The sequence below is a fragment of the Apodemus sylvaticus genome, chromosome 3, assembly GCF_947179515.1.
Source record: "Apodemus sylvaticus chromosome 3, mApoSyl1.1, whole genome shotgun sequence".
Lineage (NCBI taxonomy): Eukaryota > Metazoa > Chordata > Mammalia > Rodentia > Muridae > Apodemus > Apodemus sylvaticus.
The window spans coordinates 88,368,486-88,394,983 of NC_067474.1; the positions used below are offsets into that span (position 1 = coordinate 88,368,486).

Here is a 26,498-nt window from a genome sequence, read left to right on the forward strand (position 1 = left end):
TTATTTATATGTATTTATAGTTTTAATTTCCTCTTCCTGGATTGTTCTCTTTGAATTACTATGAATGACCTTCTCTATCTCCTCTGAATAGATTTTGGTTTTAGTCTATTTTGTCATAAGCTATACCTGCTTATGTTATATATATATATATATATATATATATATATACACATATATATATATTCCTTTTATCTAGCTATACATATACATTCATTCTTTTTACATTCCTTTTAAATAGCTATACTTGATATATATACACACACACATATATACATATATATGAATATATATATATATATATATATATATATTTGTGTGTGTGTGTATGTGTGTGAACCATAATTAGTGAAGCTTCCTTCTGCAGCACATAGAACAAACACAGAGAACCACAACCAGACAATTGCCAATATGCATAGGGTGAGACATTAGAACACTTAGCCCTAAACTTGATGTCTGTCAAACCCTTCCTCTCAGGGTCAGGGAACCCTGTGGAAGAAGAGGTTCAAGAGTCAGACAGAATGGAAGACACCAAGGAAATCAAGGCTTTCTACACATAAGAGGATAATGAACATATAAATTTGCAGAGACTGAGGCAGCATGCTCAGGGCCTGCACAGATCCGCACCAGATGGGTTCCTAGAGCTGAAGGAAGAATTGGACACATATCCCAATCCCTAACTCAAAAGATATATACAATCAATAACTATTTACAAATGAAATTTTAGTATTCTCCAAGATAATGTCACTTGGGACACAAACTAAAGAGCAAGCTATTTACCCTCCAGGAGTTGTCCAGCAGAATGTAAACTTAATAACTATTTTTGAGATTCTTTGTCTCGTAATGTTATACCTTAAAAGGAAGGATTTTTATTCCTTCCTTTTAAAAATGTTTATCTCTCTTTTTTCATTTTCTATTTTTATTTTTTGCACTCTAGGACCATTGCACATATATCATGGCTTCAGATTTTGTTCTTAATAGGATTCTTCAGTGTGCAGATGGATGGGTCTCTAGGTCTATATCTGTTTCTTGTGCTTTTTCATGAGTTCTTTAACTTCTTTTTAAAAAACTTTCTCCTAATCTGATTTGTTTCTTTTGGTTTCATCTTATATTTTATTTTATTACTTTCTCCTAGATGCCAGTTCATTACCTAATAGACAAAGAAAGAGAGTGGATTCAAATGAGAGGGGAGGTAAAGAGGTACTGGGAGGAAATAGAGGGAGGGAAAATATAATTACTGCGCATTGTATGAAACAAAATTTATTTTCCATTTAGCAAAACAATAAAATAAAATTTTAAAAAGTAATTTTTGAGAACTAATCCTGTTCTACACAGGATATTTTGACTGAAGTGAAGAATAAACATACACACACACACACACACACACACACACAGAGTCTCAGGGGGAAAAAACAAGATAACGAATTAAAGAAACCAAGAACCACCACAAAATCAATAGAACAAGAACAATTAACACACATCTGCCAGCAATAATTCTAATAATAATGGCCTCAATTTTCCAATTTAGAAAAACCACAGGAAAAAAAAAAACAAGGTTCTTCTTTTTCTATCTCCAGAAGCGCATTTCAATGTCAATGATAGATATTATCTTAGAGGTAAAATGAATACATACACACACACACACACATATGTGTGTATATATACACACACACATACACACACACAATGGTTGAGCAAGCACTGACTTATGAGTGTGCAGAGTGTGGCAGAGTATTATTAGGATCTTTCGGTTACCCTCAGTGGATGAGGATTCCTCTTATTCCATACCCTCACTGTTATGACCTGTCATTCGTTTTATCTATTTTAGCCATTCAGACAGGTGTAAGATGAAATCTCAATCTTTGCATTTGGGGGATGACTGAGGATATTGAATATATCTTTAAATGTTTCTCAGCCATTTGAATTCCTTCTTTTGAAAATTCTGCTTAAACAATGTTATAGGGAGATTTGTTATCTTAGTAGTTTTGAGTTCTTCATATATTTTGAATATTAACTCTCTATTGGATGTATACTTGGTAAAAAATCGTTTCCTGTCTGTAGGCTGCCACATTTTCAGCATAGCATTGTTCTTTGCCATGCAAAACCTTTTCTGATTTGTGAAGTACAATTTATTAGCTGTTCATCTTAGTGCAGGGGCTATTGGTGTTCTGTTAAGAAAGTATTTGTGTGTGTGTGTGTGTGTGTGTGTGTGCTTGTGTGCCCATGGTAAAAGCTATTCCTCACTTTCTCTTCTATCAGATTCATTATATCTGGATTTATGTTGAGGTCTTTGGTCCATTTGGAGTTAAGTCTTGTGCATATCTTATGCATTGTGATAAGTGATGATTTATTTGGATTCTTCTACATGCAGCCCTCCAATATGATGAACACCAGTTCTTGATGGGGCTGTCTTTTTCCAGTGTGTTTTTCTAGCTATGTGATGAAAACTTAGGTTTCCATAGATTGTTGCTCCTTATTCAGACAGCTACTGAGGCCTAGTGAGGGAGCCTGAGCCTTTGCTCCAGTTTAGAAACCTGTCTCAGTCACTTCAGTACTGCAGTGACTCAGTGTGACCTGCTTAAGCCTGCTTTTGCCTAGCTTCTGCTGATACAGAGTAACTTTGTTGACCCTGTCAGTCACCTCATACTGAGTCACCCTTCCCCTCCCCCTACATCATCTCACCTCAGCAAAAAAAAACCCCACCCCTCTCTCAGTCCTTTATAAACAAATGATTGATACAATAAAACAAGTTTCGCTTTGACAGACTTCTGGCTCGGCTGGACTCATGGTGGTTATCCTCTGGAGGGCAGGAGGGCAGGAGGTCCTGAGGTCCGAGCCCTGACACTCACAGTCCCATTTCAGCTCCCGAGAGACTCGGCTGGATTGGGTTCTCTCCTCCAGCCTGGACCTGACAGCAGAGAGCCATAGATTTGTATGAGTCTTTAATTTGATATCATTGAACATGTCTGTTTTTGTTCTAACTCCATCTTTATTACTATAGCTCGGTAGTACAATTTGCTGCAGGGGAATAGTGATACCACCAGCAGTTTGTTTATTCATTATTCAAGTTAGTTTTAGCTATCGTGTGTGTGTGTGTGTGTGTGTGTGTGTGTGTGTGTGTGTGCATTCCCCACACAAAGCTGAAAATTGTCCTTTCAATATCCCTGAACAATTCTATAGGAATTAATGGGTATTGCATTGAAGTTGTATATTGCTTTTGGTTAGATAGCCATTTTTTACTTGATTAATCTTACCATTCCATCAGTATAGGAAATCTTTGCAACTTTTGATATTTTCTTCAAATTCTTTCTTCAACCGTCTTAAGATACCAGTCTTTCACTTACTTGATTAGAGTTACTCCAATATTTTTTTATTTTTGAAGCTAATGTAAAGGCTGTTATTTGCTTGATTTCTTTCTTAGTCTGTTTGTCACTTGTATATAGGAAGGCTATTAAATTTTGTAAGTTAATTTTATACCCAGCTACACTGCTGAATGTATTCATCAGCTCTAGGAATACCCCACTGGTATTTTAGGGTTGCTTAAGAAAAAGCTCTTATGATTGGCAAATAGAGAAACTTTGAGTTCTTCCTTTCCAATTAGTACTTTCTTGATCTCCTTCAGTTGTCTTATTTCTCCAGATAAGATTTCAGGCACTATATTGAATAGATATGAAGTAGACAACTCTACCTTGTTCCTGATTTTAGTGGAATTGCTTCAAGTTTTTCTTCATTGAACTTAATGTTAGCAAAACATTAGTTGTAAACTGCCTTTATTTTGCTGAAGTATGTCCCTTATAGCCATAATTTCTTGAGTACTTTTACTATGAAGAGATGTTATATTTTGTCAAAGGTATTTTCTTTTTCTAATGAGATAATCAGCTTTTGTTTTTAAGTTTGTTTATATGGTGGAAAGCATTTATTAATTTATGTATATTGAACCATCCCTGCCTCTCTGGGATCGTTTGTCACGATCTCTTGATTGTGGTGGATTTTTTTTTATGTGTTCTTGGATTGTTTCCAAGTATTTTATTATTTTCACATCCAACTTCCCAAGGGATATTGGTTTGTAATATCTTTCTTAGTTGTACCTCTATGTGGTTAAGGTACCATCAAAGTAACTGTGGTCCCAGAAGACAAATTGTTCTGTTTTAGTTTGAAGAATAAATTGAGGAGAATTTGCACTATCACTTCTTTGAAAGTCTGGTAGGATTCTGCACAAAAACCTGGCCTGTGTTCATCTTTTTTATTGGGAGAATTTCAATGATTGCTTCTATTTCATCAGGGATTCTAGGTCTGTTTAAATTGCTGATCTGAACTTGATTTATGTTGCTAAGTGGTGTTTATTGGGAAAATTATCCATTTCTTTTAGACTTTCCAATTTGGTGGAGTTCAGGTTTTGAAGCATGTCCCTTTGAGTCTCTGGATTCCTTCAGCATTGGTTATGCCCCACTGGTCATCTTTCATTTTGTTAAGTTAATATTCTTGCTTTCTCTTTTAGTTAAATTTGCCTGAGTTTGTCAATCTTATTGGCTTTTGGCAAAGAACAAATTCTTTGTTTTATTGATTCCTTGGGGCTCTTTTTGTTTGTTCATTTTGTTTCTCTTTTATTGATTTCAGACTTGAATTTTGCTTATTTCTTACCATCTACTCCTTTTAAGTGTGACTCTTCTTTTTTTGTTCTAAAGCTTTCAGATGTGCTAATATAAGAACTCTCCAAATTTTTATGTAGGCAATTAATGCCATGAACTTGACTTCATTGTGTCCCATAATGTGAGGTTTATGTATTTATTTTTACCCAATTGCATAGAGACTCAATTTCTCTTACTTTTTATCTTGAATCATTTTTTTCATTCAGTGATGAGTTACTCAGTTTCCATGAGTTTGTAAACGTCTTGTTTCTGGGTTGGCTGTTGAGATATTTCAGAACATGGAACACATCTTTTCAAGTCCTTCTGGCTTTAAATTTTCCTACCAAATAAACTTTTGTTATTCTCATGAGCAGCTTTTACTAGCTTTTTGAACCCTGATTTTAGTGTTTTAACTATCACTCATGGTGAGAGCTTCTTTTCTGTTCAGATTTATTTGGTATTCTGTAATCCTCTTCTACCTTTAGGACATTCTTTTATCTAGATTTTGGAGATTATTATTTTATTGAAAATATCTTTTAAGTATTTTCTTCTGTGCCTATAATTCATATATTTTGTCTATGCACAGCATCCTGAAAATACTGCATGATTCTTTCATGATTCCAATAATTTAGCATTTTCTTTCATTGAGTGACCAAATTTCTATTCCTACCTTCAAATCTTGATATTCTGTCTTCCACCAAATCCATTCTATTGGTGAAATTTTCCATTAAACTTTTAGTTTGACTAAAATTTTCAATTCTACATTCATTTCAGTTTGGGTTTTCTTTGACATTTCTATATATTTATTGAATTCCATTTCCATATTCTGAATTGTCTTCCTTATTTCATCCAGCTATTTATTTCCATCCGACATCAGTAAATGTATTTCCATCTTCACTGAGTTCATTTACATATTTACTTGAGTCCTGTTTGAATTTTTTGATCAGGTTTATAAGTATTCTTTTCAATTGGGTATTTAGAATTTGTCTAAGTAGTTCTCCTGATTTTTATGGTATTTGTGATTTTAAGTTTTAGTTTCCTCCTCCCAAGGTTAAGAATTGTTGTGACAAGGTATCATAGCTACAACGGCATATACAAATGGAGGACACACAAGTCTCACAATTGCATGAATCTCCAAAGATTAAGGGTATATCAAGGAAACCACCACTCAGTAATCAAAATCATGTGTTCATTTCCCTGAGGCACAGTTCTTTGGATGGGGTCACTTCTATAACCTATCTTGGAATAATGGAGAGGTAGTAGCTATGTTATTCAATTCTTAATTGTATATAGGTATAGATGATGAAAACCATCCCTGACACAATAGATGTCTTATATATTTAAAGATCAATACAGTCCTAGAAGAGGGTTGATGTGTTCTAGGCCTACTCAAAGGCTAGAAGGGCTACAGGAAAAATTTGGGTCAGCCTCCAATGTGCAGGTTTGGCCTCATGCTGAAGAAGTTTGATTTTCTATGTGTTGTAGACTGTGTGTAGAGATGTCAGATTCTTCAAGGCACAAGCTTACCTCTGTGTTTGATGGGAAAAAAAAGAAAAAGAAAAGTCCTTGTGTTGTTTAGTGGATTGGAGTATTTCTTTTTCAACTCTGTTGCCCAACATTGAGGTAGGAGCAGTAAGCCACAATACTTGATCCCATTCTAGTAGACATGTTTATAGATATGACTCTAGTGTTGGGAAGGACTTTGCCTATTCCTAAAAGTCAAGTCTTAGACATGGTCTCTTTTAGCAGCAGGTATCTCTCACCATGCAGGCATACTTGGAGTTGGGGAAGAGTGCCACAGACAACACTAACCCACTGCTTCTTGTTTTTAAAAACTAAAAGCAAAAACTATGTCAAATGATATTCTTAGGTCTTATGAAGTTAGTTTAGTGGGAGGTATCAACAGGGAGAGAGGACCCTGAAAGATCTTAGTCAGCCATCATCTAGCTCTGCCTTTACAACTTAAACTTAAATCGGTTAAAGTTAATATAATTAAAGTTCCGATAAAATTTAATCATGGACAAGATTAAGTATCGGAGCTCTAAATTAAGTACTACTCATTAATTCTTGATCGATAATTTTGTTAAGTATGTAGATGTGTAAAGTTAGATTATCTCTGCCATCTTAAACAGTTTTTTTTCAGATATCTGCTTAAAAGAAAAACTGTAGTGACTTAATATAGAGATAGGCTGCACTGGGAATTTTCTGTCCCCATTTTCTAGTAAAACATAACAATACCTTAAGAATCAATCAATATGGTGATCAAATTTGTAAAACTGAAGGCCAATTAAGGAAAAAGGAGGAAAGAGAAAGAAATAAAGTCTGATTTATTCAGTGGCAGGATTTCCAAAACCATGCCTGAGCAATGAGACTGCTGTATCAAGTAATTATTTCCATGGCACCAAATTCCCTTGATGTCGTTGATTGATGTTTTACTTCCACTCAGATTTACAGCTGGTTGTAGGTGTCTTCATTATTGTCTGTGATTCTTGTAAGGAAATGGTCACCTGAAATCCATGCTTATCCAATAACTCAATGTGAACTTTTCTTCACCTATCTTCACTTGCATTTCTGAGAGGATCAATTATTCCAAATATGGTCAGCAAGGCCAACAGGAGTCTATCCCATGTAGAACCACTGTGTGTGCTTTCAGGGAAAATGTCTATAACCCATTACTTAGCTCTGGACTAAAGAAGTAGAAACCAGCAGGAGATTTCAGTTTCCCATTTTAGTATTAGATCATTCCAATTTGGGTTTGGTGTATAAAAGACAACAAACACCTTTCTTTTACTATAGGCCAATATGAATAATAAATTCTCTCACAGCAGGCAGGCTTGCTTCAGGACACTATCTTTTACTTGATAGCATGTCTGAATGTGATGTTGTCATTGATTCAGTACCAGCCTGTCTTAGAATATTCATTGTTTACAGCAGTACCTCACTTGTTCAGTGCTGTTTTCCCAATAGATAGAACACACCTCATCTACTGTTACAAGTAATACGGAGTAAGAGTCCAAAGCCAAATGTTTTCTCAACCATCTTTCCAAATGTTCAATAAGTTAACATTATGGAGCTATTTTTATGGGCAGGAAAGGTATGGTTTGTGTCAACATTACACTGACACACACAATGCACACCGAACAGTAGCCCTTTCACAGGCTCTGACATGGTCTATGTTCTCCTCCATCGATGAAAACAATGCCTCTTGGCTGAATATATGAATATATGAAATTATTTATCTGAACTTCTTTGCTTAGCAGTAGAAAGTGCTTACCTCTAAGGTAGACACTTGTAAGTATCAGGCTCTTGGTAAATATAATTCCTGTCAGTACAAAGGACCTAAGCAGATAGCCAGAAAAGTGGGAATAACTAGGTAGTTTGAAAACAATCTGCTTACAGTGGACAAAAACAAAGGCCAGGACTGCATAACACTGACATTTTTATTAGAATTCATTTGTAACAAATGGAACCTGTGTCAGCAAAGAACTGATTTTCATACAGACTTCTTTCGCCACCAATGTAACGAAGTAAGAAAATAAAAAGCACGCCTTTCATTCTGTAAAACACTTACGCGTACTACTAATTAGAGGTAATTGTATTTTTTTAACAAGCCATTTTACAAGTTATTTTTTTTTTTGAATTTTCAGTCTATGCATCCAAAACGAGAGCAAAGAACACAACTGTTATCTTTGTAAAGACACTCCAAGCTTGTATGGCAAAGCCATGTAACGGATGGATAGGATGGATCTGTAGCCTTCTGACCTCTGCTGGAGTATCAGGGCACCCATATACCCAATGGAAATCAAAACCAAAAGAGAAAAAATGGGAAGGGGATTTTAAAATGACAAGAAAGACTGAAACAAAGCTAACCCAAAACTCAGCAGGAAAGAAAAAAAAAACTGTATGTGCTACTAGGCATTTTTTTCCTTTCCTGTTGTGATGTGTTATCCACAGACAAATAAATGAACTTCGGAAGCAGTTCCTTACAGATGGGTTCAAGTAATAACATTATTGGGTGTAGAATCAATAGGGCAGTGCATAGTACAAAGGTATAGAAAGTGCAAAGTTCCCTAGAGGCCCTTCCCTCCCCTGGCTGTCCTTGCCTTGTCTAACCATGCAAACCATTTTTAAAAAAGAGCTAAAATAAAGTTCTGTACAAATCACTTTTATATATTTGATATTTTACCATTGTAACTAATTACAAAATTATACATAACTACACATACATAGGTAAATAATAGCACCGTACTGGTTATGATGATGAAAATAACTGGAAACTTGGATGTTTATGGTAATGGTAGATACTGATGTTTGCCTGGGAAATTAAATTGAATGGTCATAAAGTAAAGTACAGAGTGGAATGCACATCAGTGACAGTGGGGACTTAGTTGTAGGAACAGCTCCTGGGTCTGGAGTAATGCCCACCTCATCCTCCTGCAGGGCACATCCCGTTCATTTCTTTTTGGTGATTACTGTCATCTCTCCTTCTGCCATAGAGGCAGCTTTTGTTGCCGAGAGATAAACTGCTCACTGGCCAGTCATTCTGGTGTGTGATATTCCATTAGATCCAACATGCCCAAAATGACATGTCTTCTAGATGACACAATAACCTATCTGACCTCATTGTTGCACTAAAACAAAATGACAGCACTGAGCAACCTGGCACTTGGATAAACCCTCCATGGTACAAGTGAAAAGAAAACAATAGACTCACACAGTGCACATTCTACCTGGTTCTGATGTAGGTTAGAGAGTCTCATTCTGAGGTAGCCTTCTAGTTTCTTTTTTTAGTATTATATATATTTCTATTTTTCTCTTTTTTGTTTTTGTTCATTTTTTAAATTTTTGTTTATTATTTTTGTTTTTTCTTTTTTTAAAAAAAATGCTCAAATATGATACTTGCAAGTGTTTGGTCTCTAGGATTTTTATTCTGCTAGTGATGAGAAAGATGTGAAAACAAATACCCTTCCATGCAGAACATCATGAAGCTAAAATTAAACCAAAATATTATACCTGTATCAAAACTCTTTCAGAGTTCTTAGTATTTGTAGAGGGTACTTTAAAATCATATAGCACGTGGCAAACTCATGCCATCATCCATGGTTTCCTATGGAAATGTTTGGGGAGATACATACATATATATATAATTTATTGCCCCTTTCAGAAAAATCCTAATGGAATATCAAATATATCCTGAAGTTGTTTCTATAAATAAGACTGGTGGTTACTGCATGCTCCAGAGCAGATTTGGAAGGAATTCGAAGTGAAACAAGTTGCTCTTCCTGATGTGACAATGAGGAAAGGAGAGGCCCTGATTATCCAAGTGCTTTGGGCTGGTACAATCACTAACATCCCCCACTTGGCTGAAAATTAGGAATGCATATTATTCAAAGAGTTTCTATACATGTGGTGGACAGATAATGGTTTAATTGAAAGAGAAACAAATGTGGAACACCTAATGGAAATCAGAACCGAAAGGTAAAAAGAAATGCTATTAAAAGAGGCATCAATTATAAGGCACTCTAAATGCAGAACTAAAACTGAATGAAACAGCACAGCGCCTCCCAGGAACGCCGCAGCCACAACATGTTTCTGACTGAAAAGAGTAACATGAGTTTGGCTTTGCCCCTGTTACATATCATAAATGCAAATTTCATAGCACATACTATAGACAATATATGATTGAATATACTTTGTTTTTTTTTTTTAAAAAAAAACTTGATAGCTGATATAGTACAACATTCTTCCCTCCTAAAGGGATATGCACTGACCTTTCCCACATGCACACCTCTTAGATATTTAACAATTGTTATTGCACTAGAGTGTTAAAAATACTGAATTTTGTTGGAAGCCTGGCTAACAAAACAGTATTTGTGGATATGGTTGGATAAATGGGGGAATTCAAGGCCGGAAAGTTAGGGGGCGAGGCTTGGTAATCAATGATGTGCACTCCTCAATTCCCTTTACAAATTAAAGTTTTGCAATATTAAAAGTAACTTGAAAAAGATGTTTACAATTGCTTTCTATAGTTAAAAATAAAAAACAAACAAAACAAAACAAAAACCAACCAATCAACCAAACAAAAAAAATTCCCAAAATACCTAAACCATGAAAGAACTGAATGGCATTTAAATCTTTGTGTGGATGTACTGTCTCTATATATACATAGATACCCTTAAAATACAGCTATCTATGTATATATACATGTTAGCAGCAACTTTATACTTTGCGCCTCCCTGTTGATTCCAAAAAGAAAACAAAGCAAAACAAAATTCCCCTTGAAGCTTGCAGAGAATGGGCACTTTCTCATCAGTTATACAAAACAGACCTGTGAGTAATAGCTTTTGAGACAGGTACTGTAGATTGAGCATTGCACAAAAATGTGCAACGTTTCAAATTATTCGATATTTCTACAGTAAGATATTACAGATAACCATTCTACAGCTTTAAAAGACCTAGAGTTTAGAAATAAAAAAAATGAAGAATTACATAACATTTTAAATTTACTTTATCGAATGATACATTTTGTTAAAAAAAAAAGTTTACATAGTTAGAAATGAAGCACAGATCAGCAGAATCTTTACAACACTAAAATGAAATCAAGGACTTTCTTTTTTAAACATCCCCACCCTTACCCCTAAAATGTCAATATGAGTGGCATGGGGAAAGGAGAGACGTTGAAGCAGAGCCCGCCTTATGTGAGAAGCCACACTAGCAAATGCCTGGTTCTGAACTGAGGCCGACAGGCAAGCTTTCTCTGTTCCTATCAAGCAGTCCTGAACAGGATGGTGGTTCTTTGCTGTCATTTCTTCTTCCCTTTATTTTGAATCCTTGAGGAATCTGTAAATAAAATCCTTCAGATGCCTCCTAAGTCAGGATTCTTGTTATTATTTTCAGGTTAGATGATTAAACTGTGAATTCTTGGTCCACTTGGAAGAGTTTGTTTTTTGTTTTGTAATAGTCCCACTAAGTGGCTGTTAGCTAGAAGTTAAGAAGGACTTCTCAAGTGCCCTGTATGGCTCAGAAGAGACTCCATGGATAGCGAAGGGCCTGTAGTAAAAATCCAGAAGGGGTCAGGGGTTTCTACGTTGCATAGTGATCAAAGCTGCCCAGGTATTCTAGTGCGGCTCGATAGCAGAACTGGTATTGATCCTGTAGGACACAGGCAGGGTATGGGGGGAGAAATGAAGAAAATAGATTTTAATTAACAAATAAAACCAGTATTATAAAGAAAAATAGTATCTTTAATTCTGCCTGATGACAACATCCAGTGAAGAAAGAACAATTAACCAAGTGGCAGTTTTAACTTGACCAGTCAACCCAATACAGGCTCCTAATTCCAAGCCAAAATAACTCCAGTGAATATTACTGTCCAGTGTAGGGGAATTCCATGGCAGTGAGGTGGGAGAGCGAGGGTGGAGGGGGAGCACCCTCATAGAAGCAGGGGGAGGGGGATGGGATGGGGGATTCCAGAGGGGAAACCCAGAAAGGGGATAACATCTGAAATGTAAATACATAAAATATCTCACTAAATAAATGAATAAAAGAAAATGCCTCCATAAGACTGTGCTGTAGAAAAGCCATTAGGACATTTCCTTAATTAGTGATTGATGTCAATGTGCCAAGCCCACTGGGGGTGGGGTCTTCCCTAGACTAGTAGGGTAGTCCTGGGTTCTATAAGAAAGTAGGCTAAGCAAGCTATAAAGAATGAGCCAGTAAGCAGTATCCTTCTATCCCCTCTGCATCAGCTCCTTCCTTGATGTTCCTGCCCTGTTTGAGTTCCTGTCCATCAGTGACATGCTAGTGAAGTGAAAGCCAGATAAACCCTTTCCTTACCAACTTGCATCTAGTCATGGTGCTTCTGTGAATAGAAACCTTAACTAAGACAGAACTGAAAGGTAGTTGTGCAAGAACAACAGACATACAAACTGCTAATGGAGCCCCAGGCTTTCTGCCTTCTCACTCCTGAGAATGGCTGTCTAATTTCAAAGTACCTGCAACATTTGTCCTAAAATTCAGTATGATTGCAAACTGTCTGTTCTAGAAGACTGACACCAAAATAGAAAGGTATGAAACATGCCTTTTCTCACATAAGGAAGGGTCCTGTCATATTGAAATAAATTGGAATACTGTTGGGGAGATAGAAAAATTACTATTTACAGATAACCACAGGGATGAGAGAAAGTAGGATTTTCCCCATAAAAGAAACTTATTTTCAGTAGCCAATGGGGCTGAAAGCAGATAGCTTCTATTTTGCTTAAATGTGCATTTTTCTACAATAAAAATGGTAATGCAAAATAAATGGAGTTTGCTTTTCTGTCTTGTCACAGTAAGTTGCTTGGCTAAGTGTTAAGGCTTTTTAAATGTCCAATTTCCCTCTGTCACCCCAACAACCATTATGTTTGTCAGACTGACATAATGTTTTAAGTATTGCAAGCCAAATGCTTGCAGTATTTTGAAATCGAAGTGTAGAAGATATTGTAAATTGAAGGATACATATAAATTGTATAATTTGGTGGCTATTTGAGGAATATAAATACTACCTCTCTGATTCTCTAAATCATGAACTTACACTGAGAAATGTACATATTAATTAGTGAATAGAAAATGGGTCATTTATAAGTTCCAAATATTTAATATAGCCAGTTGGATAAAATAAAACACAAGCAAACAGAAAGAAAACAGAAAAGTCAGAGCAGCTGAGAGAATATTCTCTACCAGACATTGGTCTTTTTATGTATTGACCTAAAATTAGGCACAAGGTTTACATTAATACATGCATACACACACACACACACACACACACACACACACACAAACACACACTGAAATATGTGAAAGAGACATTTTCTGAGTTAAACTAACAATTTAGTGTATTTTAATCCAATATAGAACCTCATATAATCTCTTCAACAGTTCAATGATTTGTTGTCTCTACAACAAATCATTGTTGTAGAGTTTTTAAAGAGTTGAGAGATAAGGTTTTAAACTACTAGGTAAGCAATTGGCTGCTTTTCCCACTTCTGTTTTTTGCAACTATATCTTGGACCCACAGAGGATTTAGGTTTTTGGAAGGTGACACTAAATTTTTTCTTACCTCTGTTTGTACCATGGCTGGCCGTTGTGTTCTTAACATTTTGACTGTCTGGAAGATATCTACCACCCCTTCATATCTCATTCTTTCCAACACGATACTCAATGTTATGAAGACTCCGGTTCTTCCAACGCCAGCACTGCCATGAGAACAAACGCAGTGTGAGTAACATGTTTATAATCTTGGCCTCATATGCTCAATAGACATTCTTCTACAAACTTCCATATTCCCAATTTCTCCACAAGCATGTTAAGAATAAAGTAAGAATGTAGTTACTATGTGTTTACCAGGTGATGTGTTGATATAACATGTGAGAATACATAATTAGAATTAGGTCTTATAAAGTAGATTGCATTTTTAAAACCCTGTGGACCTTTAGTTGAAAAGGTCAAGAAATAATACAATAAAATCAATCAATAGGCAAAAGTATAAACAGATCAAAACCAGGAATGTACTTTTCATATAAACTCTAAAACTGAAGACCTTGATGCTATACAAAGTATGAAGCAAATTAGAATAAGGCAGAACATATCAAAGAGCGCCCTCCTTTCTAGTGTATTAATAACATAATCTTTGAAGGTTATGCCATCATCGAAACAGGTAACAAGTGATGTAAAAAGGCATACAGACTACCTCAGTGTTGATATTAGGTTGGATAGTAGACTTTCTGTTATGGGAAGGTTTTTCTCTTAGCCTTTGAAAAACTATGAGTATCCAACATGCATTGATTGTAGAGATATCAAATTATACCCCAATTTCAGGAAAGATATAACTTTCAACAGATTCTCCAAAGGCCCTTTGACAGTGCAGCTATGAGCCAGTGAACTCTACACTGAATTGCTTATTTTCGGGTGAGCAGCTACTAAAATATGCCATTTCTTTCCACCATATCAGAAAGGTTTGGAATGTCTGTTTCTTTCTTATCTTAAGATAATTCCAAAAGCTTTACAACAGCAAGGAAGAAAACTAATTGATAGCCTTTGTATTCTTAAAAAGTGACATCTGAGGGTGTGGGTAACAAGAACACTGAGTAATCTGAAAAAAATTCCTATATTTATGGACCTTAATTAAATGTTGTGTATAACACTTGGGCACAGGCTGTTGAAAATAGATGGATTCATTTACTCTAGGACGTAGCTGACAGGCATATATAAATAGCAATGCTTTTACAAACTGCAATGTCTCATGAATCTAAGGAAAAATGCTAAGTAAGGCTTTAAACCAATGAGCAGTTGTTAAAAAGAAGTTGGACATATTCGCTCCCAACAACAGTCAAGAGATCTTGAATGGCCCTCCAACCCTGAACGTCTCACACCCATTAGAGACTCTGACTCGTGGCACTTTTGTTGAATCATCTAGATATTCTAGGGTGTATCTTACTTTAACTTGATTAATTAATATAACCAAAAACAGTACTTCTGGATTTCTATTAAGAATTTAGGACACCATCAAAATGACAAAATGGCAACCAACAAATTGGGAAAAGATCTTCACCAACCCTACATCCAGACAGAGGGCTAATATCCAATACATACAAAGAACTCAAGAAGTTAGACCCGAGAGAACCAAATAACCCTATTAAAAATGGGGTACAGACAAAACATAATCCACACATCAAATGAGATACAAGAAGAAAGCAGGAGTGGTCCCTGGTTCTGGAAAGACTCAGTGAAACAGTATTTGGCAAAACCAGAACGGGGAACTGGGAAGGGGTGGGAGAGAGGACAGGGGAAGAGAAGGGGGCTTACGGGACTTTCGGGGAGGGGGGGCTAGAAAAGGGGAAATCATTTGAAATGTAAATAAATTATATCGAATAAAAAACTAACAATAAAAAAAATGGGGTACAGAGCTAAACAAAGAATTTTCACCTGAAGAAATTCAGATGGCTGATAATCACCTTAAGAAATGTTCAACATCATCAATCATTAGGGAAATGCAAATCAAAACAACCCTGAGATTTCACCTCACACCATTCAGAATGGCTAAGGTTAAAAACTCAGGAGACAGCAGGTGTTGGTGAGGATGTGGCAAAAGAAGAAAAGAATAGATATCTGCCTCATGAACTTCTAAATTTATTGAACCTTACTATGTTAGTTTAATATGCTAGAAATAAGTGTTATTTCAAAGACTTCAATATGAAGGAAAAATATGTCTGGGTTAGGAGAAGAAATTACATGCTAGATTTTTTTTTTTGTTTTAACAAATACCTATTATGTTTTAACTTTAAATATTGGAGATGGTACATCACTTCCTCTTGATAGCAGGGGATTTTGGCAGCACAAAGCAAATACTATCAAGGTTGAGAAACAAAGCAGTGCTAGAAAAGATCACAGAGACCTGAAGAGAAAAAGGAAGCTCACTGTTTTATGCCTTCCTTCGTAAAAATATAGATCTGGTACAAGAGCATGTATGCTGACTTCCTAGGGTATTTATAACAATAGGTTTTTAAAGAACAAGACATTTGAAACAAATGTTTTTAAGACTTTGACTGTAAACATATTGGAAACTGACACTTCAAACTTTTAGAATCCCAACATACAGTATGAAAAGAAGAATAGGTGAATCCCCTTTACTATGTTCCACACATACTACAGCTTCCACATGCATTAAATTTATGGTGGATGTCAAAGGCATTCACTTAGTATTTCTATTAACTTTAGTGACTTAAATTATAAAATGCTCTAGAAAGTGTTAAAAATAATTAAATTGAAGGTGCTTCATTTTCTGATATAGCAACAATTTTCAAGCAAATTGCATTTTGAACTGAGGCACCATACTAATCACTTATTGACTTGCAAGAATTAGTATTGCTATTAAGCCTTGGCAGCTATTCACAGTTCTTTTCAAGAGACAAAAGGAGAAGATATAGAAAGGCAGTTGTAAGTGCAGCTACATAAAAGAAAGCAAACACTAAAAGGATTAGTATTACACATTATTGCTAGGGACAGACCAACAATTCCTGGCAACTTGAAATTGCTTTTTTTTTTAAACAAGGGATAAATATGGGGGATAAAAACATTCTTCTAATTTTTTCATCTTATGGAAAAAATAAACAAGTATTTACATTGTGCTTCATAAAACGTTTTGAGAACAAATTACAATTGTACAGATTGTACAAAGTGAATAAAGAACACCCATTTTCAAAGCTGACAAGCATCATAAATGTCCAGTTAGCATTAGTGACTCTCTGCTCACCTGCAATGCACCGAAATGGGCCCATCTTGGCCAAACTGTTCCTTTGTTTTATGGACTTGGCCGATGAAGTCAATAAATCCTTCTCCGGACTTTGGCACTCCTTGTTCTGGCCAGTCAGTGAACTGGAACTGCCTCACTGTTCGGGACTGACCGTCCTTTAGAGGAGAAGTCACATAACCAGCATGAAGCAGTATGCCAGGAGGATTCAGCATGTACAAAGACCACAAGAACAGTCATGATTTTGTTTCCCCAAAAAATAAAAAGAGAAGAAAAAGTTAGAAAAGTGTCCAGTGGAAATTTAGTTATGTGTTTATCTACTGCCTACGCTGTCAACATTTAAATATTGATTTAATTTACAAATCTATTTGATTTATCCTCTTCTGAAGCACTTCTGAGTTTCAAAGTTTGAAATAGTCAAATACAACACACACACACACACATACACACATACACACATACAGACACACACACACCATACATACATACAGATATTTTCCCCAAATATTATATTCAATCTAAAGACTTCTTCAGAGAAAGAGTGTGAAAGGAGTATGCAGGCATGTCACCTAGATCAGAGACTTGCTGTTGTCACAATGACAAGTTCTCAAATCAGCCATGCATATTTCTAGTACCATAAATGATAAATGGGAACATTTAAAGGATCTCACATAAACCAGGTAGTTGTTGACTGTCCCACCATGTCTCTGAGATACACTCTTCAAGCCATGTGTGAGACAGCATGAAGCATGTAGTGATGCTTAAATTCCAGCTTAAGGCCAGCGTGCTGGTTTGTTTTTGTCAACCTGACACAAATCAGAGTCTCTGGGAGAAGAAACCCTAAATTAGAGAATCATTTCCATCAGACTATCCTGTGTGCATATCAGTGAGCATTTCCTTGATTAGTGATTGACATGGGAGGGTGCAAACAACAGTGGCAGTGCCACCCCTAGATGGGTTCTCCTGGCTGGCATACGAAACCAAGAGGAGTGAGAGAGACATGGGAGAGCAACACAGCAAGCAGTGTCCCTCTGTGGTCTCTGCTTCAGTTCCTGCCTCTGTGTTCCTGCTTTGAGCTTTCCCTGGCTTCTCTGATGAACCTGTAACCAAATAAATCTTTACTTTCAACTTGCTTTTGGTTAGTATTTTATCACAGAAACAGAAAAGGGAATTAATATACAATCCAAGGCAATTATTTGCAAGTATTGTACCACTGTCTCTGCCCCCTTTTAAAACTGGAGGTTTCTTCCTGACTGGCTTCAGGAATTAAGTCATATACAAAGACAACTCAAAAACTCTAAGAAAACAAGCCTTATCTAAAATATGAGAATCCTTAAAATATGTGTACTTGTTTTACTATAATGTTTTGTACACATGCCATCCTCCACAAACACTAAATTAATGGTGGATATCTGAAGCATTCTCCTGGTATTTCTATTAACTTCTTTTCTAAAGAGAATATATAAAACTTTTCAAGAAGTTACACCTTAATAAGAGAAGGTCATGAATTACTTCTGATTCTTCTAGGAATGGTTTGAAGTACAACAGTAGCAGAAGGGATGCTTCACTCACAGATAACAGGAATTCCTGCTCTGACTCATCAGGGTAACACATAACTTTACCCATGCTTAGTGGGATTGATCCGACTTGAAGAGCTACTTCCAGTGGCTTCCTGCTTCACATTCTTGGGAACTAATCTTTACTTTTAAGGTTCTTATGGCACTAGGCATGCATGTTTGTAAGATTTGTACAAATAACTCAATCCCAGGCAAATTGAGAAAAAGAGTTTATGGCTTAACTCAGGATGGGTATACATCATGGACCCTAGAGGTGCAGGGTAGATGCCTGAGAGGTAGAGTAGAAGAGCACAAATATTCCATGAGAATACAGAGGAACAGAAGAAGTATTTGGCCTAGTCAGTAACTCCCAGATGTTTAGTATAGAAGGTGGATTATTTCCATCTTTTTCTGGGAAAGTTTTGGTGGGAAAAGGGAAAAAAGTCAGAAGCTGAAGATGGCAAAGTTGTCCTTTGAATGTCCTGGATATTTCATTTTTGATCTTAGTCACTAGTAATGTCAAAAATAGGTTGGATGCATAAATATTTACTACTTGGCGAGAGAGACCATCCAAATGTTTAAAGGGTAGTTGCTTAACAATGCTGTATTCACAAGGGCCAACTGGCTTTCTGAACTCAGAACCTGAGATCAGAAGTGTGCTGGGAGCATACACAACATGGCCTCTGGCAGCTAAGTTTTTCAAAATTATGTGAACAAGTTCCTGCTCCCCTTTCTTTTCTCAATGTCATTAGGTAATTTGGAGCCAGGTTACATGTGTTCTCCATGGGTTACATTTGTATTCTTTCAATTACCAGAGTTAGCTAGGAAATTTACTTTTAAGAAACATAGGTTTTTGACTCACACTATAGGGATATAACAAGCATCAGGCTTTGGACAATTAAAAATGAGATCTTGAATTCATGATAGTTGCCTTGATCTAGTCACATTCAGAGTATTTGATATACCACTTTCTAGGATTAACAACTCTGTCCTTTGGGCCAACCCTCCTGTGATCATATTCTGTCTGTCTCCTCTGTCTTTGTGTCATAGCCAGGGCTAGGCTTTGGGAATTAGTAGATAATATACAAATATGAACAGAGAGAAAACTGTCTCCAGAAAAAACTAATGGATCAACTAACTACATATTGTCTCCTGGAGTTTTAGTCAACCCACCCACTATGACAGTTCTAAAACTAAAGCAGAGGAACTAACTCAGTCTCCATAAGATGTGTTTAACCTTGGTTTGGGAGTGGCTGATGGCAAAGATATTAAAGTTTACGTGTAGACCCTCTTACATTAGGACTAATCCTTGGACTCAGCACTCTTTGTGAGAAATGCAAATGAAAATTAGCCAACAAGGGTTGTGAGTTCACAGCTCTCAAGGACAGACACATTAGCGCATGGAAGAACAGACAATGCCAGCAATCAAATTACAATGTGCAAAGCTTATCAGAACCTCCCAAGGAATGTCAGTCCCTCTGCAGTTTTAAAGTCATACCAAATTAACCTATAAGCCCATATGACCTCCAGGACTGTAAAAACAACAACATATTTACAGGCTTAAGTAATGAAGAAATCAAAAGCTCTCCAATGAGAATGCACTGAGAAGGTGAACTTAAGTGCAGCCAGCCAATCAGTAAATGCTTCCCAATATATTCTCATTGCATTCCCAAAGCTGTGCTTCCAGGTGTTACATTTGAAGGGAAGCCAAGTCTGGGTTTATGAAAACACTTCCCAGATAGAGGGAACATTACAGATTCCTTTCCTTTGAAGTCATCTATAATGCATGATTTCTTTTTCTTTTGACAATGGTTATTGGCAAATGTTTCTCCCAGAGGAGTGTTCTTAACCCTAATTTCTAGCTAATGGTGAGCTGAACTTACCCTGGCATCCGTAACCTTGAATTCCCTCAGGATATACTGAGGCATGTTGTATTCAGCCATGGGATCTACAACGAAATACTGGTATCTTGCGGAGCGTTCAGCTGGCCAGTACTGGTGACATTTCTCCTATAAGGAGAGATTAATGTTAAACTCTTTAAGGTGTTTTATAAAAAGTGCTTAGCTAAATTTGTTCTCTTGTTGATAAAATTTTAAAATTCAAAACAGTTTCAATTGCATGTACCTAATGTTTTGAATCTGTCTCTTGAAGATACACAGACTATCTGGTGTAATTTTTCTTTTCAAAAAATCCAGCCCAGAGTCTGGCAAATTATAGCTGCTTATGAAATACCACTTGACCTGAGTGATTAAACTGCGCAGTTATCTTTTAATGTATACATTATTTAAATAATTATATAGTTACTTGGGCAATGCTGTTGTTCCTGAATTACATCGGCATGCTTGTTTTTATGCCAGTACAGCTTATAACAGGAAATTATGCAGGACAAAACAAAAAAGAAGCCCCTGAGACGACCCAGTACAATATTAGCTGTTAACTGAAGAATCTGGGGTCTCAGCAGTTCTGATGATTTACAGAATCAGTAGGCAGATTAAGGCTAGGTAGATAACTTCTTGGCCTTATATTTTTACACTTTCTAAATAAGCTCTAAGAGTTGGGCTTTAGACAGAAGTCTATCGTGTAATTTATAAAAAGAGACAGAATGAGACTATCTAACAGCAAAGCAAAACTGTTTTCAGGTGCTGTCCTGGTAGTGGTGCTCCAAGTAACTCTCTGATACTACTTGATATGTACTTCAGAATATTTATTCTTAAAATAAAATTTGCTATTATAACTGTTGAAATGTTATGTAGCTTCCTAGAGCCATGTTCAATGGACAAGAAAAATACAGTTTGGCTTAAGAATGAAAGACAAGAAATCAAGTTTCTTTACATGAAGATATAATGGCCCACTTGATCATAAAACTGTAACCTATTCAGTCAAAAAGTAACAAGTATATGTCAAATGTAAGTCATTGGGTACCACTGACTGACTTATTTGTCCCTGCTATTGCATGTCTCTGCAGCCAAAGTACTGAATCTTTCAAAAACCCATAAATTAATAAGTTTCATGTGGTTTTCCAAATTGGGTAACACACTTACTCTGCCCATTTCTCTCAGCTTGGTGAGCATCACAACGATGGTGGAGTTGTGTTCCCAAAGCATGCGCCAAAAGTCTTCAGTTGTCTCTGCTAAGGGCCCCTGGGTAGCAATGTAGGCTTTCTGTTGTCTGAGTAGAGAGAGTGAAAAGAAAATGCTAAAGTATTTTGATGACATGCACACATTTATTTGTGAATTGTTAATACTAGTCCTACATATATTATTAATTCAATTGCAAGGAATTTCCATTAGGATACATAATCAATAAGATTGTTTAGTACATGTTGGGGATGTTGTAAGATCAATTATATTGTTAATATTACTATGGATGTCTTTAACATTGTTATTTAAATTTTGAGTGCAGTACTGGTAGCTCAATTTCATGTTATACAAATCAATTAAATGCTTAGTTGTATGACTCCGTTTACTAGAAACAATGCTCACATAATCTATTAAATTTATGAAAAAAGGCACTAAATAGCTTCCTTATCAACTTCCAGATCTAAATGGTATCTGAAAGAATAGGTTATAAGGTCAGATTAAGAGAAGCCATAATCAGAGGCCAAGGAGATAGTTCTGTTGGTAAAGTATCTGCTGTTCAGGTCCTCAGCAATCATACAGAGTCCCGGAAGGCTAGGCAGGTAACAAGTAGTTCTCTAGGTCTTATTAGCCAGCTAATTCAACTGAAAGGATGAACTCTAGGTTCAGTGACAGGCTCTTCTCCAAAAATAAGCTGGAAAGCAACTGAGGGAGACATGTAATGCTGATCTCTGGTATTCACATGCACAATGCCCCCAACATACCTATGCTAATATACACACACACGCACATACATCATACCCATTCACATGCACACATCTGTGTAAGCATGTACATATACCACACAAACGCACTCCCCCACTCCCCCATGCAATAGAAATACCATTAATACTTCTTAATTCTATCTAAGAATAAATACATAAATAAGATACCATCACCAAGGAATTGAATGATAATATATTCAGAAAGAAAATGGCATTGAATTAAGATGAAATCCTTTGTGGTTATAAATCTATAGCACATGCAAATATCAAGGCTCTGGATTGTCAAGGGAGTGAGGGTAGTTACCTATATCCGTCAAGGAAACTGGCATTGATGTAATCAGAGCCTTCAACTCCTCGGATAGGCTGCAGGCACACCCTTGTGGATTCATATGGCATAATATTAACAAGGCGGTTTTTGAATTTATTACATGGAAGATTGGCACTGATGAATCTTGAGGTGTGAGCTTTTGAGCTGGCTAGACGCTGTTGAATTTAAAAAGAAAAGAAAATTCACAAAGGTAATTTTAGCCAGTGATTTAAATGCAATGTAACTAAGATGCCCATTTTTGATATCACTCTGCTGTTTACTTGATAGCAAATATTCAAAATGTGCTTCCTATAGCAAATTATTTCATATAGCCTACAGAATGTTGTAATCGTTGCATTTTGAAAACATGATTTCTGAATTTAAATGAGGATGCTATAGACCCTGTTATTGTCAGGGAATAAAACATTGAGGAGAAGAGGAGAAGGAGGAGAAAAGAAGGAAGGAAGGAATAAAAGAAAGAAGGAAGGAAGGAGGAAAAAGCACAGGAGGAGGAGGAGGAGGAGGAGGAGAAAGAGAAGGAGAAGGAAAAGGAAAAGGAAAGGAAAAGGAAAGGAAAAGGAAAAGGAAAAGGAAAAGGAAAAGGAAAAGGAAAAGGAAAAGGAAAAGGAAAAGGAAAAGAGTGTATCATATAGAAGATCTGATACCAGAGGAGAAGTTCAAGTGAACATTCCACTTTGAAATTTGAAAGATAATGACATGAAGCCTATTTCAAAGATAAAATGACTTACTGGCGAGTAACAACATCATAGCCAATGTCTTACCTTAAATTCAAGCTCCATTCCGGTGACATTCTCCCCTGCTTCTATTTGTGTCAGCTTCTGAATGTAGGCATACAAGTTTCTAGCTGGCACTTCGGTATTTCCACATGTCACTGCTTCTAACAGTGCATCATGGATAAAGATGTACTGGTCTTCTGTTTGCACCATGTAATTCCTTTGGGCTCTCATTAATGTTACATGGCCATAAATATCTACAGTTTTTTCATGCTTTATTCTTTCTAACATGGCATCTATTACAATGAAACAGCCAGTTCTGCCAACACCCGCACTATAAGACAAAAAGGGAGGGAAGCCCACAAAAACTTAGCAAGAAAGTAACACATAAGAAAGCCTTTATTGATTTTACTAATCAAATCTCAAACTTATAAATCTGACCGAATAGCTATTACAAGAGTCTCTCAATCACTCTGGAGTGAAAAATACTAAAGCACAAGTTACTTGGATGTATGTAATAATACTGAGTAAGGTTTATTTTATTTCAAAATAAAGAAATGCTAAATCTGTAATTATGTCCATCATTGGTTATAGCATACAATATAGGTATTATTTTAGAAATGTGAAAAAACATAAACATTTATTAGGCTGTTTATATTCAGATTTTTTTAAATTACTGGTTAACATGTAGTTAGAGAGTATATGTTGCAGTTCATGCCTGTAATCCTAGCACTTGAAAAATTGAAGTAGGAAGATCATCATTTGAGGGTAGCTTAGGATATGAAAAACCTTGTTTCTAAAACAAGGTTTTGTTCCATGAACAAAAATATCTAGTTAGCCTTTTTAAACAAAACAATCTTAGGTCTACTTTTGGTTGAATTTATAATAAAAATGAAAATAAAAATATACTATCTATTATTAATTCAAGTATATCTTATTTTAAAATTCTTTAAGAAAGTTTTAAAACCAGTCTAGTGCGATATATAAAATTAATAAATTCTATATTAATTAAAATGTTGTACCATATAAACAATGCAGGGTAGTATTAAGAGAAAATCTTAATAAATAACAATCAATTGGGAATTTCTTCCTCCTTATTTTCTTTTTTTTCAGCATTAAATGTACTTGAAAATTCTTAGTGAAATTCAAGCATTGCTTATGGGAAAATAAAAGCCTCAATCTTTGTTACACAAGTAAATTGAAGGCAATTTTTAAACCACATTACATGTGGACTTATGGGTTAGTGTTCCAATCTGAAGAACCAGACTGAAAGAAAAGAACATGAAAGAAACAAGCTGTACTGGGTGGCAAGGTCTGCTACTCCAAGGAGATAGGCTCATAAAGGAACTAGCTTACAAAGGCAGGGGGCTTGAAAAAATGAGCACTCTCTAGTACAGAAGAAGATGCTAAGAAAATAGCACACCTGTATTCCTACACTGTCGAGGGAAACTTTGTGTTTCTTTTGATCTAATCCTACAAGCTGAGTACAGTATGTGTTCAGAATAGATAAATCCGAAATGCTTTGGTTTTACTATGCACATTTGCCTCACAGTAAATATGCATATTACTAACTTAGGCTGTTTTAGTTTATTTTTTGTTGCTTTGCTAACACCATGACCAAAGTCAACCTGGAAAGGAACAGCATTGATGTAATCAGAGCCTTCTACTCCTCCAATAGGCTGCAGGCACACTCTTGTGGTTTCATATGGCATAATATTAACAAGGCAGTTTTTAAATTTATTACATGGAAGATTGACACTGATTAATCTTGACGTGAGCCATTCACTCAGGGAACCAAGACAAGCCCCAGAGCTTAAAGCAGAAATGGAGGAATGCAGCTTACTTGATTGATCCCAGGCTTTCTTATATAGCTCAGGCCCTTATGATAGTCCTGCCCAAAGTGTGTTGGGTGCTCTAGTCTTCTAGTAGCAGATAACCTTCACATGCCACTGTCTGTTGGCATCTGTCTATCTGTTTTTATGTTTTTGTTTGTCCAACTGTAAATCTACCTCATCGGTCAATAAACTATGAAGTGTTTTGCTAAGTTAGGTAGGAGATATGACAATATGATGACTTTGTTCTTAATATTAAAGATTCAGAAGCCTATCAAAAATGTAGTGATTTACATAAATATATGATAAGAAAGAAAGGAATGTGTTGGTATGTATTGGAAATGGGACTTGAAAGATGAGGGTTGATAGACATGCAAGAAATGTAGGTGATTTTGAATCATACTGCTCCTCTTACGAGGTACATGTGAAAAATTTCATGGATCAGTATACATGTTAAAGGTCTGTATATAGTGTCTACCTAAACTATACAATGAATGAGTCTGGCAAACACCAAGTCCAATTTCATGTGAATCAGAAGTTTCTCTAACATCATGTGGCTGCAAGGTAGTAAGAGAAAATTGAAAAATAATTTAATTAATGTTCACACAGGAACATGTTGTTTGTAGACTATATTATTTTCATGCAATCCCTAATTTAAAATTGCATATGGCTTTATGTCCTGTGCCAAAGGCCATTAGATTCTTACATTTTAAGTTCATAAAGTATCACGACAATGATAGATCCTGCAAAACGTCTTTGGGAAATGTAGAATGCTATAATTTTTTAATTCTAATTTGTCACAAATTCTAAGGAAGACTCGTGAATATACCTCTTCTTAGAGGAAAATGCACTATAAATGTATCCAAGATGATAGTAACATCAAGTTGACTATGGTTATGTCAAGAAAATTTTCTTAACCCCCAATCTGGCACTATTCAAATATCTAGATGACATGGTATTCTATAGCATTACAGAAAGGTACTGTATAGTCTCAGGAGACTGACAGGAATAATTCCAAGTCCAAAGAGTTGAAATAAAATGATTTTATTACCCCAACACACAAAAGGAAGGAAAACAAATCAAATATCAACTTGAGTCTAAAATGAAAAATTGTGAGAAGAGACAAAAGAGAGGCTATGACTTAAACAATATGTGTTTTTACCCCACAATGCACAGCAAACTGTTCAGTTGTTTATTGTTGTTTATGGGGAAGAAAGGGAAGGAATTGGCTGCCTTAGAATTTATGTGGTCTCATTTTTCTGAGTAAAGGATTTCAGTAAAGAATTAGATAGATATATGTCCATCTTAAAGTGAGTC

General features: G+C 35.9%; 1 protein-coding gene across 1 annotated transcript in view; it reads right to left on the minus strand.

The window, feature by feature from the left end:
* Positions 1–8,514: 8,514 nt before the first annotated feature.
* Positions 8,515–26,498, minus strand: part of Ptprd (protein tyrosine phosphatase receptor type D) — a 511,224-nt gene continuing 493,240 nt past the window's right edge. The window contains exons 28-34 of the mRNA XM_052176673.1: positions 23,398–23,683; positions 22,613–22,791; positions 21,509–21,635; positions 20,351–20,476; positions 16,915–17,069; positions 13,723–13,858; positions 8,515–11,777 (exon numbers count right to left, since the gene is read on the minus strand). Coding sequence (XP_052032633.1) covers positions 11,709–11,777; positions 13,723–13,858; positions 16,915–17,069; positions 20,351–20,476; positions 21,509–21,635; positions 22,613–22,791; positions 23,398–23,683 — 1,078 coding nt within the window. The 3' untranslated portion in view covers positions 8,515–11,708. The remainder of the gene's footprint in view (positions 11,778–13,722; positions 13,859–16,914; positions 17,070–20,350; positions 20,477–21,508; positions 21,636–22,612; positions 22,792–23,397; positions 23,684–26,498) is intronic.